At 52.1% G+C, this 15,439-nt stretch overlaps 5 protein-coding genes across 5 annotated transcripts; 2 read left to right on the top strand and 3 right to left on the bottom strand.

Annotated features, from left to right (window-relative positions):
- Positions 1 to 414: 414 nt before the first annotated feature.
- On the bottom strand, positions 415 to 902 carry PG985_014256 (Glutaredoxin; the record flags this gene model as incomplete). Its single annotated transcript, XM_066834022.1, has 2 exons — positions 415 to 677; positions 851 to 902. 2 exons carry the CDS (start codon positions 900 to 902, stop codon positions 415 to 417), a joined length of 315 nt encoding a protein of 104 aa, XP_066678762.1.
- A 1,549-nt stretch (positions 903 to 2,451) lies between these two features.
- On the top strand, positions 2,452 to 4,360 carry PG985_014255 (bag domain-containing protein; the record flags this gene model as incomplete). Its single annotated transcript, XM_066834021.1, has 2 exons — positions 2,452 to 2,484; positions 3,005 to 4,360. 2 exons carry the CDS (start codon positions 2,452 to 2,454, stop codon positions 4,358 to 4,360), a joined length of 1,389 nt encoding a protein of 462 aa, XP_066678761.1.
- A 1,130-nt stretch (positions 4,361 to 5,490) lies between these two features.
- Positions 5,491 to 6,625, top strand: PG985_014254 (60S ribosomal protein uL13; the record flags this gene model as incomplete). Its single annotated transcript, XM_066834020.1, has 4 exons — positions 5,491 to 5,511; positions 5,773 to 5,908; positions 6,097 to 6,409; positions 6,487 to 6,625. The coding sequence occupies 4 exons, from the start codon at positions 5,491 to 5,493 to the stop codon at positions 6,623 to 6,625; spliced, it is 609 nt and encodes a 202-aa protein (XP_066678760.1).
- A 3,457-nt stretch (positions 6,626 to 10,082) lies between these two features.
- Positions 10,083 to 10,420, bottom strand: PG985_014253 (uncharacterized protein; the record flags this gene model as incomplete). Its single annotated transcript, XM_066834019.1, has 2 exons — positions 10,083 to 10,124; positions 10,199 to 10,420. The coding sequence occupies 2 exons, from the start codon at positions 10,418 to 10,420 to the stop codon at positions 10,083 to 10,085; spliced, it is 264 nt and encodes an 87-aa protein (XP_066678759.1).
- A 266-nt stretch (positions 10,421 to 10,686) lies between these two features.
- Positions 10,687 to 10,999, bottom strand: PG985_014252 (uncharacterized protein; the record flags this gene model as incomplete). Its single annotated transcript, XM_066834018.1, has 2 exons — positions 10,687 to 10,842; positions 10,961 to 10,999. The coding sequence occupies 2 exons, from the start codon at positions 10,997 to 10,999 to the stop codon at positions 10,687 to 10,689; spliced, it is 195 nt and encodes a 64-aa protein (XP_066678758.1).
- Positions 11,000 to 15,439: the final 4,440 nt, after the last annotated feature.

Below are 15,439 nucleotides of genomic sequence, written 5' to 3'. Positions count from 1 at the left end.
TAGAGGTGGGAACAGACAGGGGGGCGGTCGGAGCGACATAAGGCTTTCGGCGGAACGCTGGCTGGGTTAGTTTCTAGATTACAGAGGTAGGTTTGGAAATGTTCATGTACTATCATATATCATGCGAGCTGTCAATTTGAGCGAATACTCGGTTGGTTAGCACAAGGTTCACCGTTATAAATGTGCTTCGCATATGGTCACACAAAAAACGCGCAAGATGTATTTGAGGGATTGGTGTATCTCTAGTATTCGTGTAGTCTATCAGGACCGCAAGGCTGTGGGTATGCAATTCAAATCGGTATATGCGACAAGGAACGACATTTGGCTACATCGGGCGCAAACGTCACGAGTGTTCAAGCAACCTGAGCATGTAATAACTCCGTAAGGCAGCCGCCCTTGGTGTTTCTATCCCATCTATTGCTTGAGGGCGCCGACGCTGGACAGCAGCGACTTGAGATCCTTGGCCTTGGCCTGGAGGTCGCTGTTGCCGCCAATGTGCTTCTGGCCGATGAAGACGTTGGGGACGGTGCGCTGGCCGGTCAGCTTCTCAAGGGCGTCCTGGATGGCGGAGCCATCTTCCTCGTTGTCGAGCTCGAGGGCGTAGAACTCGGCGTTGTTGTCCTTGAGGAGCTTCTTGGTCTGATTGCAGTAGGGACAGTACGACTTGGAGAACACCGCTGAAAGGAGCAAGAAACGTTAGTACAGGCAGACTTGTGTAGAATGGAAGTCGGAAGGCTATGTATGGGGTTTGCGCCATCGCGAGCAGCGGCGCAGGGTTGAATGCGACCGCTTTGCGACTTCGCGGCGGGGAAAGAGAGGGATTGGGTTGCGGATGCGAACATTTACGTACCAACGGCGTTTCCGTCAATGATGGACTGGGCCTTCTGAGTAGCGGCAGACATGGCTTCGGCTGTGACTGGTGATGAAAAGAATCGGCGGATGAAAGATAGAGACATGTGGTGTAGTTCGTCAAGGCAAAGGAATGAATGGCTCTCTCCCCTACATATATGAAATGGGCGGCGTTTTCTTGTTCTGGAGGTACGTGGTGTCACAGGCGGCTGGCCAAGTGGGGTTCCTCAGACGGAGGGTCAGTTTTGCAGCCCCAGCGGGCCTTTCTTATAATCGACGTCAGAGACTGCAGTCCTGAGGGAGGGCGGCCGCTTCTGGTACTACGAATCAGGCAGTTCGTGATTTGTCAGGCCAATGGCGCAAGGCGAAAGCGGGAGGTTCGGCGTCCAAGCCACAAATCAGATCAATCGATTGAAGACCTGCCGGGGGTTTGATTACATGGGTACAGTTTATTGCGCTTCTCAGCGTAGTGGCCCAGCGCGACACTCCTGGATGCTTCCAGTCGCTTGTTTCCCACTGATCGCGAAACCATGAACCTGACGTGAGATGCTTTAGGAATCAAAACTTGGGCGCAACCAGCACGTTGCTAATGGTAATCGATCTCACATCAAACTCAAACCGTATCTTGGGGACCATTAGTCGCACTGGTAAATGCCCGAGTTCAACAATGCCGCCCCTGGCCGAAGGGCGGGATGACGCCATTCAGAGGGGAAGCATTGTCTGCGATGAAGGACTGATCTTCGTGGCAAGGCAATGTCGGGGTGAATGCGCCATCACGCCATGTGGCATCAGCGGTGGCAGCTTATATCAAGAAAAGCAATATGCTCCAAGGGATTCATGCGCGGCAATGTGCCGTACAAGTGCCGTCCGTCATCTGCCAGATAGTGTATGTATCCTTATGTTATTGGTAAAGATTCCGTGGTTTGATCTCCCAATTCACAACTTCGTAGGCAGGTAGGTTACGCGCTACGAGGTTGCAATGTCATCAAGCCTGATCAGCAAGTCTTTCTGATTTCTTCCTGGGCGCAAATGTCTACTGTGCGATTGAGCCACCAATACGGCATTTCCAGCTAGATGGAAGCGTTAAGATCCTAGGGGTCCAACGGAAAGAGGGTGCAGATCGAATCCTTGTTTCATTCGTTTGCCTGCCACCTCCCGCCCAGATACAGTATCACCGTCCAACAAGGAAGCACTGCCATAGATCCGGGTCGCTCTTCTCAATGCAATCAAGCGCTTCTTAGGCAACCCCAGATATTTGCACTTTCAGTCAGAAGGATTCGATGCAAGAGCTTTTTGCGACAAGTGCAGTCGAGGGCGATCGACGAAAAGGCCTAGACGTTCTTTGTCCTTTATCGATACGAAAGGCCGGTTTCTTGGGTCGCATCAATTAAAAGTTCAGATGTACCAAGTAGCTGGCAATCCGACATGTGGCTTCAACTCTCGAGGTGCCCATTATCAGATTCGTCTTCCCTAATCTTCCCGTCAGAGAAAAAAAAAGTTCCTGAAGCCGACTTCGACTCCAAAATATCTGCTTTTAACCGATTACCAAGTAACCTGCCCATTACCGATACTTGTATGCTAACATTTATGTAAGTACGTTCCATGCCATTATACGACAAGACGCCAAACATTGCGGTGTGTCATGCTATCTTGCTTCTGCAACCCACCTCACTCGTCAGCCTGCCTGCTCTCGTAACTGTTTGTGAACTGTTGGACCACTACTGTGGAACAATAGCCTCTGCCTGGCCAATTAGCAAACCTAGCTGCGATGAACTTGGCCTGATCGCCTTTGCGGGGTTCTATGACCAACAGCTGCACTATTCGCTGCTGGGCGCTCGTTTGGGTTTTATTTAGAGGCAGCAGCTGACTTGCCTTGCAGCTCTGACAACACATCAACCGCTGCATCCCTTGGTCGACCTCGAACCATTTCACCGAACGTCCAGCAACCGAGGAAAGAAATAAAGCACCAGGAAGTCCCATTCGGCTGAGCGCCCAGGGCTTTGCCGATCTCCCAGCAATTGTCGGCCCGCCCCACGATATCCTGAAAGAAGGGCGACGAGTTACAGCGACGATATTCCGCGCCCCCGGGCACTGCGCAGGACACGGCTTGGGCCTTGTATCATCACCAAAAAACTGGGATCTGAGACGAGACTAGACGGCCCCACGGCAGACGGTCCGCCGTCATCATCAGACTAAGCAGCGCCGCACCTCACCGGATTGCTCCCCTCCTCACATCTTTCTCAAAACCACCGAACCCCTCTATTTATTTCCATTTGGGATTGTCCCCGCGAGGACATCCCGATCCCACGTCAAGGTGGCTTCATCTCAGACAATCCTGGCATCATCTGGTGCCTTCCAGAACCTGACCCAATTGTTGCCCCCGTCCTTAGCGACCTACGTCGACGCTACCATCAGTCAGTTTTCGGAAGCACTCGCCGGCTCCAACGAATATATCGCCGCTCAGGGCATATCACCTACTGTCCTATACTCTACCCTCGCCTGCGCCGCTTTGGCGATACCGATCGGCATGTCGCGACTCCCTGGTTGGCCGTTGGGTCGGGATGGGCTTTCGCCTTTCGCTTCACAGAACACCGACGGCGTTCCTCGCGTCACCGAAGACGACTTCAGCTACATCACATCAGAAGACTTGGAGCACTCGCTCCGCTCGCCGCAGCGGGCCTACGACCCTCACGGCCGAAACCCACCGGCCAGTGCAGATATCGAGGATGATATACTTTTAATCAAGAACAAGGGCGTCACCTACCCCGTCCACTTCCCCGCCTACTCGATCGGAGATGGAAAGCTATATGTGCACGATGTTCGGGAGCGCGTCGCATGGCTCATGAAGATCAGCGAGCAGCGCAGCCATAGAATCAAGATGCTCTACAAGGGAAGGAATCTCAAGGTGGACCCCGGCCACCCTGTCCCCGTGCGGGAGTACGGCGTCAAGAACAATAGCGAGATTCTTGTCGTGCTTCCCGAGGGCAACGAGTCGGATGACGACTCCGACGACTCCTCCGAGGAAGTCGTTGTCACGGACCCCCGTGACGAACAGAAGCCCAGGAAATCCAAGAAGTCCAAGAAGGGCGGCAAGAAGAAGAAGAACAAGAGCCCCCGCGACAGCAATTTGGAAGTACCGAACTCGGCCGAGGCAGAGAGAAGATCGTCTGCCGACGGATCCAAGATCCCGAGCCGGGTATCCTCTCCGGCCGTGCCCGCGGGGCCTATGGAGAAGCTTGATTCCATCAACTCGCACTTCAGCACCAAGTTCTTGCCGTTGTGTGTTGAGTTCTCCGCCAACCCTCCCACGGACCCCAAGAAGTGCGTCGACGAGCACCGGAAACTCAGCGAAAGCATCATGCAGCAGGTGCTGCTGGAGTTGGATGGAGTGGACACGGGTGGTGATCCGGATGTTCGTGCCAGGAGGAAACAGCTGGTCAACCAGGTACATGACGTACTAAAGGGTATTGATGACCATCTTCCAGAGGGCGCGGCGAAGTCCAACTGGTAAGGCAGGTCAGGGCTGCAGGTGTATGTTATAGAATGTTGTATTGCTGCGCCTGCGACCAGGACAGACACTAGAAGGGAGAGATATGAGAAACATTCCTCCTACCCGGCTACTTTTGCAGTGATGTGACATGGGTCACAGGCCTGGTGATATTATTTGCTCATTACGATCTTCGTCCTCGATCGGGGCCTAGATGGACCAAGTTTTTGGCGTCTAAATGGAGAGAGGGCGGCAGTGCCTGCATGGGATGTGCCACAATGTTTTTTGTTGTACTGTACACTTATGATAGTCCCCGCTTCAAATTTAGGTGGTGAGATCTGATCAGAATGCAATCTGACAGCAATCTAAGATATTGAAGGGTACATGTATAAAATTATATATCACACAAAGAATGGGTGTCCTCTACTTGCTGCAATACAACAAAGGCTATACGAATTGACAACTTGTAAATGGATGGGATTGCTGAGTAAAGAATTTCAAGCAGATGCCCGAAATGCAGTGAATAGATCTCATTCATTATTGCGAAGTCGCTTTTGACGTGCATCGACATAGTGACCGACAGGGCTATGAGAAGAACTACCGTCCTTGGTGGTCGTAGTCGCAGGTGGCAGGTGTCCAATGTAGATCCATGGGATCATTGTCAATTGAATTGATGACTGATCTGCCCCACCTCCCACCTCCCACCTTCCATTGTTCTTGCTGGTGGCTTATCAATCGCTCTGTCTCTTATCGCCTTATCGCACTGCACACTTCTTGCACTGTCGGCGCAAAGGCTGTAGGTCAAAAACCCTAGAGTGTGGCATTGTGTGGCCTGGGACCGCGATCTAGCCCCACCAACCCCCAACCGGCTTAGCTCATCTTTGCCTGCGCACTTGCCCCAGCCTGCCAACAGGACCGCTCCAAAAATTCTACGCACATTTGATATTGTCTAGTTGCGACCATCAACAAATCACTTCTCCAAGGTGAACATTACGGCAACCACATCGCCCAGCGAGGAATAACACTTCCCGGCTCTCAAGGTAAGACACAGGCTTCTGGAAAGGATCACTATCTTTCTACGAAGTGTGCACTGCGAGCAGATTCCTCTTTTCTTTCTATTCTTTCCATAAATCCCACATACCCGACCGGAAAAGATGTCGTCCTTCGAGTCTGTCGTAAGTTACCTCTCCCCTATGAATCCCTCTACGCTTGGCCTCTATGTCGCGATCGGGCCTGCCATGCGAAGACTGCAATCGACACGAATTGGAAGGGAATACGGACGCGAGACGGGTCGGAGCTGGATATCGACCGCGCCACACAATTATCGAATCACGACGAAAATCACCGAGCAAGAGGAGGGTGATCGCGATACGGGGCCAAGCAGACGAACGCCTGGGCGAGACAGGATAGTCCACTGACATGCTTTACTTTCACAGGTCGTCATTGATGGCAAGGGCCATCTCCTTGGCCGTCTGGCCTCGATTGTCGCCAAGCAGCTTCTGAGCGGTCAGAAGATTGTTGTCGTCCGCTGCGAGGCCCTCAACATCTCCGGAGAGTTCTTCCGCGCTAAGCGTACGTCTATCAGCCTTTCCTACCATTCCCTAATGGTCCCCCTCGATTGGCCGCGGGTCATGCGTAGATGGTGTATGGGGGAGATACACACTTTGCTACGATCACGGCCAATGGCACAGTCTGTCGAGTGGAGGGACATCTACGAAATGAACACAAGTTCTTGAAGCTGACCCGAATTCCTGCTACAGTCAAGTACGCCGCCTACCTCCGCAAGATGACGCGATACAACCCTACCCGTGGTGGTCCCTTCCACTTCCGCGCCCCGTCTCGTATCTTCTACAAGGCCGTCCGTGGCATGATTCCCCACAAGACCGCCCGCGGTGCCGCCGCCCTCCAGAGACTCAAGGTCTTCGAGGGTGTCCCCCCTCCCTACGACCTCCAGAAGAAGATGGTCGTTCCCCAGGCTCTGCGTGTCCTGCGCCTGCAGCCCGGCCGCAAGTACTGCCTTGTCGGTCGTCTCAGCCACGAGAACGGCTGGAAGTACAAGGACGTTGTTGAGAGGTATGTTCTTCTACCGGGTGGCTTTCGGGCTACCGTCTTACTACGAGGGACATTTGACTGACTTTGATGATACACAGACTCGAGGAGCGCCGCAAGGCCAAGTCCGCCGCTTACTACGAGCGCAAGAAGCTTGCCCAGCGTCAACTGACCGAGGCCAAGAAGAACGCCAAGGTCGACAACAAGACTGCCGAGGCTCTCACGAACTTCGGTTACTAATTTCTCGTTGTCTGACAACTTGTTTGTTCTTCGTACTTCTTGCATTTTCGGGGGGTAAGGGCAATATCCACAATCACACATCACCAAAACGAGAGTCACCTTCGCAAACTAGATCTGGCGTGAAGGGCATGGGAAAGACATTCATCGACATCTTTTACCTCTTTGTCAGCAACACCCCTTGGGGGCCTCCACGGTTCCCCGGGGTGGATAACAGACAAAAGAGCCTGGTTCACATCGACAGGGGTTGGGGATTGGGTTCACCGGCTTCAGGAGAAAAGGACCTGTGTTCATTGTCAATTCGTCGTCTAGGAAGTCTAGGATTCCGGAATGTGAAATGAACCAAAAAACTTGAACGAAAGCTAGCTGCACAGGGGTTTTGTGTGTCTTGGGTCAATGCATGTGATGGTAACGACGGTATCGGCGTACTTTGGTTTGGCGAAAATAGAGAGAACAGCAGTAACACCCTTCCCAATTCACTTGCAGTTCCATGTGATGTCGTCCCAAGTGATGCCATTCGTGTGCTCCAAGTTGTCTGCTGCCCGCCAATTCCTTTCATGCATAGGTCGACTATGCTGCATCGGCCAAGTGCCAGGGTATGTCCTTGCCAACGTACAAGTAACGCATCGTTATGTGCCTCTGCCGGAGTGCCTCTAGGTATGATGTAGCTGAGGTCTGCTCTCATCGAAGCATGTGGTTCATTGAAGGGCTGGGAACGAGAGACATGGCCCTATCCCATCCTGTCTTCCTCCTCTTTTTCATTTACTCTATCCCATTAAGTCTCATCTTGGGGGTGAACTGTTTCCACGCGGATTGCCACGTAGAGGTGATGCTCTTGGGTCAAAAAGGAGTGTGTGACTTGGACATTGGCAGGTTGAGTTGGTGGGTGGTCCCCCCGCCCCCCACACAGACACAGACGCACACAACCAAGATTCAATGTCGCATTTCCCTTGACCTACCAAAGTAGTGAGTGAGAATGGAATCAGACCCAAAGCAATTGATATAGACAGTCATCAGGCGGTTTGTATTAGCAATTCGATACGTAAGTACTTAGTCAAGAGCCGATGTGTTGCCCGAATTGAACCGAGAGTATTGCGGGTGGGATCACGCAACGCTTTCGTAAACTCTCTCGCAACGTGACTAATAGAAATTGACTGTATTGGATAATCATTGACGGATTCTTGAAGCCAAGGGCTCTTGATGCCTCCTCGTGGCAATCGCTTCATCGTCCTGCAAGCCGTCTTCTCTTGGTGGCCAATGAACTGAACGGGCCTGGTCGTCGAGAGGTCTGTCAACCAGCGACACCTGTTCCTGAGATATGGATACAGCCTTGCCTAGTTACTTAACCAATGAAACTTCTAGATTATGCAATGGCGGCCTCAACTTTCGTACTCACGGCTGGTGATGCACATTCGTACCATGTAGTGTCCCGAGATCGCCAAGCCGTAACGGGCAGAGAGTTGTTCATCCAGTAGTGGTCGTTGAGGGAGTGAAACCCAAGTTTCTATAACATAACACTCACAGGCTCAGTATCTGCTGCTTGCTATCTTCAGGCGGAAGCTGTAGCCGAGTGTCTCCTGATGACACTCACAGCAAGCAGTTTTTCAACATTATGAGATCCCAGAGTGATAGGGGACAGTGTACCCAACGGGATAGGTAGCGCGGTCGTCACCATGCGTAACAGTTGGTGATACGCGATTGCTGGTTCGCAGTGACGCTGAACCGTAATTGCATCCTTCGAGACGCTCAAGCGAAGAGAAACAGGTTGAGTGGAAGTCTGGGGCCACATTACTTACCTGAACTTCACATGCGAGTAGTTATCAGGAACAAGTCATATTATTTTGAAGAAAGGATGGCCTGTTACATCAAAGTAAAGCGTCTCCTACATTGGCTAATAGGGAAAGGCCTGAATTGGTATCGAACCGAAAGTTGGCCCAAGCAAACAAAGCAAGGCGGTTGCCTCTTGAGCATATAGACATACAATTGGAACTGCATGATCTCTGCTATTCCTCGGCAATGAATTCTGGTCATATTTGGGAATCTTCGTTACACAGCTGGAAGGCAACGGCATAGAGATGCAGGTAGTTCAACGACTGTACCCATAACCAACCCACTGGATCCCAGAACTCATACGTTGTTTATAGGGTCGTTGCTCTTGCTTTTCTTCTGCCTCGCATACATGAGATTTACTATGATGCATGCCATCTTTCAGAGTTATTTTGGTATTGCCTGCCTTGCTCCCTCGTCTATTACTCAGACTGTCCTTTTCGTATACTCTCAGAGCCTAGCTCTTCATCTTCCCTGAGAATTGAACAGTTTCTTGACCGTTGATCGCTGATCGTGGCTCTTCATCTTTGCCCTTGTACGTTTTGGCAGACTCGGAGTGTATGGTTGGGATATATGGATATGGGCCGGTGGACGTAAACATGCCCGATGCCCAAATCTATGTACCTTCTCCGGCTAATTTATCCCATATTGAATGAGAATCTACACGGATAAGTGCCCATGTTCGACCAAATCGTCCAACTCAATGGCTCCCCCTGTATACACTCGTCTTTCCCCTGAAGTATTGGGTGGCAATGGGATGATCCACGCTTCTATATGACCCCATTGGCACAAACTCTTCTTCAACAGGAGACCCCCAAGAGAAGGTAGGGCGGAGGTATAGATAGGCGTATCCAATTTAGAGTAGCTTGAGCTTGGTATATCGTAAAAGTGTCCCACACAGAACGGGCGGAGCCTTATGACCCACAACCTACCGTGATGGGGTCGCAAACTTCCCATCTCTGCAGAGATCTCCAGCTATCCGGCTTCTCAGGAAGCATTCCGGGCTGTGCAGCGAACCAGACCCTCCCTGTCAATGAAGGGTTCTTCCGTCAGAACATCGGTAAGGCGGAGAGACCTCCGGAAACAAAAACGCAAAAAAAAAAAAAAAAGACATACAACACCGAGGATTCCCAGGTCGTCACCGACCCTAGTACTAATTCGGCTCTCTGCTGCTTATATATGGGAGAGCGGACGGGATCCCTAGTATTCAGCAGGACATGGTCGTATGTGAAAGTTATTGCTGTTTTGGGGGACTATATCCTATGCAGTCAGTCCAAGTCCGGTTCTGCGCATCTCATTGGAAGTCCCGCTTTACTTTTGTCTCAGCTATTTCACTATCACATACCAGTCACCGAGACGCATAGGCTTTTCAAAGCATATTGAGCATGGCCCAGCAGTATATCCCGCAAATTTTCTATATTTGAAAGAGCGACTGAGTATCTCTTCTACAGGTAGGTAGATACGTTGGTGAGAACCCCCCAAGACAAAGTGTAAAACGAAGACGAAAAGTGTAGTAGGATATCAGGAAACGGCTTGTGGCCACCAAGTCTTTCCAAAATGCCCCATGAACTGAAACCAACCCTCCCGCGAGCTCGCGACGAGCGGCGAGAAGAGATGGTATGCTACCCGGCACCTAGATCCACACGCATCCGCTGCCCTGCTGGCCACAGACCATCTACAGTACGAGTTATGCGTTAGCGGCTGTCCTTGTATATCTGCGTTTTTGCTTGCCCAAGAGGAGGTACTTACGGCGGTGTTGGGGTTGCCGCCTCCGGGGCAAGACCAGAGGTCGCATGTCTCGACCTGGCCCTGGCAGCGGCAGTTGGTCTGTCCGACGACGTGGCCGCCGTTGCAGGCGGGCAGGTTGGCCTCGCAGCGCGCCTTGATGGCTTGCTCGCCGGCCGGCTGGTTGGGCATGGCGAGGGCGCCGGCGGCGAGGAAGGCGATGACGGAGACGGTGGTGAACTGCATCTTGAATAGAAGTATGAAGATATTGGATTTGGTGGAAAAGTTGAAGAGTTTTGGTTGTTTGGTATTTGGTGTGCTTGGTGAGTTGAGTGAGTTGGTGATGATGGATGAAAAACAAAACGGTGGTCCATCGCCAGGCTTTATATACCTAAACTTTCCACTCTGGATGCCTTCTTTCCATCTCAGGCCTCGCTGGAATTACATCCATTTTCCTCCAGGTGACGCTGCCCATCAACAAGAATAAGCATCGCCCCCAGCCCCTTTTCCCCTTACCACACACCACCATCAGCAGCATCAGCAGCATCATCGCCGCCCTCATCTTTTGCAGCTTCTTCATCCTCATAGGAGGACGGGGTGTTCTGCATCATCCGGAAGTTGAAGTTCGCGGAGCTAAGACCAAGCCTCACGGCTTTAGTTTGAGCCACCTTGGAATCAGGCTCATATCATTGGTTGCTCCAAACGCAGCTGTGCTGCGCAATTGGCTTGCTGCCCAAATTAGACCCGGCAATGTAGGGCTGGTCGTATGCAGGACCATGAGCTTACTCTGTCGTCAAAGACCAGCCCGCCGTTTGTTATATTCATGATGTCTAAGTGGTGTCTATTCGTATATGCCTATCTAAAATTACCCCAGTGGTGCAATACACTAGACTTTTTCAAGACCCCGAGGGGCCAGAGTTAAGATACAAAGGTTCCGGGCGGCAGAGGAAAACGCAGAAAGACCGAAGAGAGGGGACGAATATCCACAGAAGCTGGTGATGCTGGTGCTGTCAACCGTCATGACGGAGGTATACCGACCACCAGCTCGTTTGTGCAACAAATCGCGGTTATGGAGTATACGAGCAGCGCAGCGGATTGTCGTCTCAATCTATTCAATGACGCGCACTTGCGTCCAGCGCCGATGGATGAGAAGGGGCGCTTTCTGATGTCAGCTCACTGTATTCCACCGTCCAACGATGTGGTGGTATGCAGGATCCCGAATAGTGGCAATCCCATCTAGGCAGCCAAATATCGGCCAGGAAGATACGGTTGCCTGCCTAGTAGAAGCAGTACTTTGCGGATCGAGACAGGTCGTCGGCTCTTGCAGCATACAGCCAGAGATATCTGGCGCAAACCGCTTTGGCTTCTGATTGGTCGCACGGTGAAGCCGGATTAAATAGCCGTGCTTACTCTATGTACCGACCAGTCATCATGGGCAGAGAAATGTTGCAATAGTAACTCTCCCCTTCATCATCGCCCATCTATCTCACCTCCATATTCCCGCTTCGTGTAACCGGATGGGACGGTAATCCGGTGTCCCTTACATTGTGTTCCAACGTCAGCCTCTGCCTCGATGCTGTCAATATAAGCATGATATGATAGGCCAGTTTTGCATGATGTGTAAGACTAAATTGAAATGACGGGGGTCAATAGGGCTTCAATCAAAGAGTTTGATGACCCAAAAGCGCTATTCGTATATGCCGTCTTTTTTGTCGTAACAACGACCAATCGGACAGAATAGGGGTTTTGGGCGCAATCCGGCCTTGAGAATTCGCCAATGAGCCACCAACTCCGCCACCACTATACCATAGGGTTCCAGAGAATTCAAAACTGAGAGGCCTTGAATGTTCTTTTTCGCTTCACCTTCCCATGCTAGTCTCCCTATTTCGCCGATGAAGATCTGCAGTCAGGAAACCAACCGATCGCAGTCACATATTTCGAGAAGGATCCCTTTACTGCAGGATTTGACGGCGGTCATAAGCGGTAGCATTTTGGTGCGCATCACAAGCGAGTCGCCTAACAACCCCTTCAAGAGTATTGAGGAAGGCACATCCGGATCTGGATCTCCCAAGATGGCAATTGCCACAGAACGCGGAGACTACCTCGTAGATGGAGGTTGACCGAAGTAACCGACAACCCAGGCTCGAAGTGGAACTTTGATACTTCCTCGATTCCTCGATCTCGTTCCTATTCACTGTTACTCGTTCATATAAGGAACCGTACCTCGGCGATACCTCACTAAGAAGGAACATCTGCGGTTCCAGGTCCACTTCAGCTAGTTCCGGTATGCATCTATAAGCGCCGTGATCGAGCACGTCTAGAAAAGACCAAGTCTCGAGCCACTAATCGCTGGGCACAGCCTGGGTGCGATAATGGCGGACAAGCCTTTGTGCTGATCGCATCACGCCAGTGCTACTCCAGGTCCTTCAACGACCATGCACGCACAGCACTGCCCTTGGGACAGGGACTTGTGAGCCGAACATCCCTCTCCAGCAACTTCACCGTAGGCCTACGTTTGTTGAGCGAAGATGGATGTCCAGCCGTCAACTCCCTATCGGAACCGAAGTGACACCATGCAACATGTGCCCCCTGGGCATGTCACGTCCAGGAAGTGGGGATGGCCCAACGTCGCGATGACCGTGGTGCACAGTGAGCTTGCTGGTAGTTGTTGGACAGTCAGTAAATGTCATCAAACGGCGTCTATGGTTCCGTTCACGACGGTAACCATCTGTATGGAGATAGGGGGCCCGATACGGCTATGTTGACTTCTGCCGGGAAGCTGAGCGTCCAGGCAACGTTGGATACTGCGTTGTCTGAGAAGATGATGTTCAAACGTTGGATCTCCATCTTCTCCTTTCTTTTCCGTCGCGCACTAGTGATGGCCATGTCACATTACAATCAAACCTTCCAGAACAATGCATGAACTATGTCCTTGCATATTCGGTAGCCTAATACCAGACATCTGCGACAGAGCCAGGATTGATAGACTGGCGACCGTCAGTGGTGTAGGGGGGTTGTGTTGAATACTCGGGGGCCGCCGTAATGAGGAGTGGTTGAGATCAGCAGTCTCGGAATCAACACTAACACTGACCGATTTTAACTCTGATATCGCTTTTCCTGGGGTTAGGGGTCGACCAGTCGATACGGTTTACCGGGTAGGCCGTCGAGCCATGGCAGCCAACGACACCGTGACAGGCGACGATGCTGGATCCCGGCAACCCTATACTGGCCGGGCTGAAACCCGCTATATCAACAACCCGGGCACGTGGTAAAGTGACTTCATCTCGCATCGGCATCACCCACATGGCCTCATCTCAAAAAGAAACCCCCAGCCACCCCCGCAAGTCGCAGACAGCTCGCTATCGCCGGTATTTCAGCTTCAGCTGTGCGGCCGCACCCTGAGAACGAGCCAATCTCGTGAAGGTTACCGTGGGTGTAGGGTCGACAATACCCACCCACTGTCAGAGACCGTTTTGCGAGATGAGGATTTGTCCTTCTGATCTTGGGATGACCCTGCCGGCAAAAAGAGACTGCGCTGGGCGCGGGGGTGGAATCCAGTGTCTCCGGCGCAGGCGCAGGCATTTCCTCTTTTTTTTTTTTTTTTTTTTTTTGGTGATCGACATGCTATGTACTCCTTTTTTGACACCCTTCTCCTTCCACGAGGCGGTGTCCCGCTGTTCAATTAAACTTTTCTGATCGAGAGGTTTGTGAAGATCAGTTGTTTCGAAGTGCCAGAACCGCAATGGGATTGGACGGTCGCATTGGATGGGATTGACAGGTGGGCGATTATCCAACAACCAATCCAATCAATTCCCGTCAGTGCCAAAATCCGGAGCCAAACGGAGCCGAGCCTGAGGACGCAAAAAAAGAAAAAGATCACCGTTTTTCGCTCTCCGTGGCAATGGATCCCAAGGGACTGACTCGGGGCTGAGGGCACCGTTTCGAGCTTCCAAGTTATTCGGCCTCCACCGTTGTGCAAATCGTGGAGCTCGGGCACTCCTGCGCAATCTGGGCTGAACACAGATTTCTCTTCCCTCTGGGATCCCCATGAACTGACGAACGCGCTGACTAACTAAACATACATAACCCATTACGGAGAGAGGGAACGCACGCCTTTCCATTTTTGTCGGGTCTTTCCATCCATCCTGGCAGGTGGGGAGGGCAGCAGCAGGCTAGGGGAAGCGGCCAGGAACAGACACGACGTCGTGCTGCCTGCTTGCTGCTGCTGTCGCCCATGGTTGCAACGCTAGGAACCAGGTACGGGATGAGACTCTGTCAAACTTGCCCCGCCGGCGGGGACAACGCGCATGCGAAGCTATTCGCAATCCCTTCCGGAGCAGGCATGCCAAGGCAAGTGCATGGGCTAACTGGGCATCGGTGGCTGGTGTCTGGGGCTGGCCGCGCAAAAAGATAACATCAGCGGTGTTTCGCTTCCAGCTTTCCCCTAAATGTGAGGTTCGCGAGCAGAGGATGGACCCATTTCACGAAAACGGCTTCCCGGAAACACCCAAGCCCGACCGGCTTTGGCTCCGCCTCGTCACCGGGAACATGCCTACGCGGGAAATGAAGCCGGGCACCGTCAGTCATTCAGGAACAAGCTCCAGTGCTGGATAAGAGAGGGAGAGATAGGATAGATGCACCCGCGGCTGACACAATCCCAATGGAGCGGGGGGGGGGCCTCGTGGCATGCGATGCGTGCGAGGCAGCTTTTAGTTCTGTTTCGAAATTAGTACCGTGATAGTACGACTGGATTATGATCGGTCGGGCCTAAGTACAGTACGTGCCGAGATTCCTTAACACCCTCGCCACCGCACTAGGTGTTTTTGCTAACAAACACAGAGCATTTTGAGTTACGGGATCTAAAAGGTGTTAAGGAATCTCGGCACGTACTGTAGACAGACGACGTCGCCCACCCGTCGCAATGGTTCACTAACGGCGTCGGAAATTCCAAGGCCACGGGATGCCTGCCGGCTACAGCTGCTTTGGTTTGGTGTCTTTGGCTGGTCTCGTCGCTTGGGGCTCCGATTGGTGGGACGGTGGGTGGGACGACGCCCTGAAGCGGCATGACGTAGCAAGCACTAGTAGGGTTTGGCAGTGTGTTTTCTCTTGTTTTTTTTTTATTCTGCGAGGGTGTGATGGTGTTTGGAGTCTCTGTTCCTATTTCGGGCAACTTACCCACGAACGAGACAAATTGCTCCGACTGGTCTCGGAGCCGGGCTTGAGCTTGATCTCACGTTGCAGAGAGGGTAGGGTGTGCGCCGCTAT

Source organism: Apiospora marii, assembly GCF_038362585.1.
Source record: "Apiospora marii strain CBS 49790 chromosome Unknown utg000011l_segment0_segment0, whole genome shotgun sequence".
Taxonomy (NCBI): Eukaryota; Fungi; Ascomycota; class Sordariomycetes; order Amphisphaeriales; family Apiosporaceae; genus Apiospora; species Apiospora marii.
This window is presented reverse-complemented; position numbering and strand designations above follow the sequence as displayed.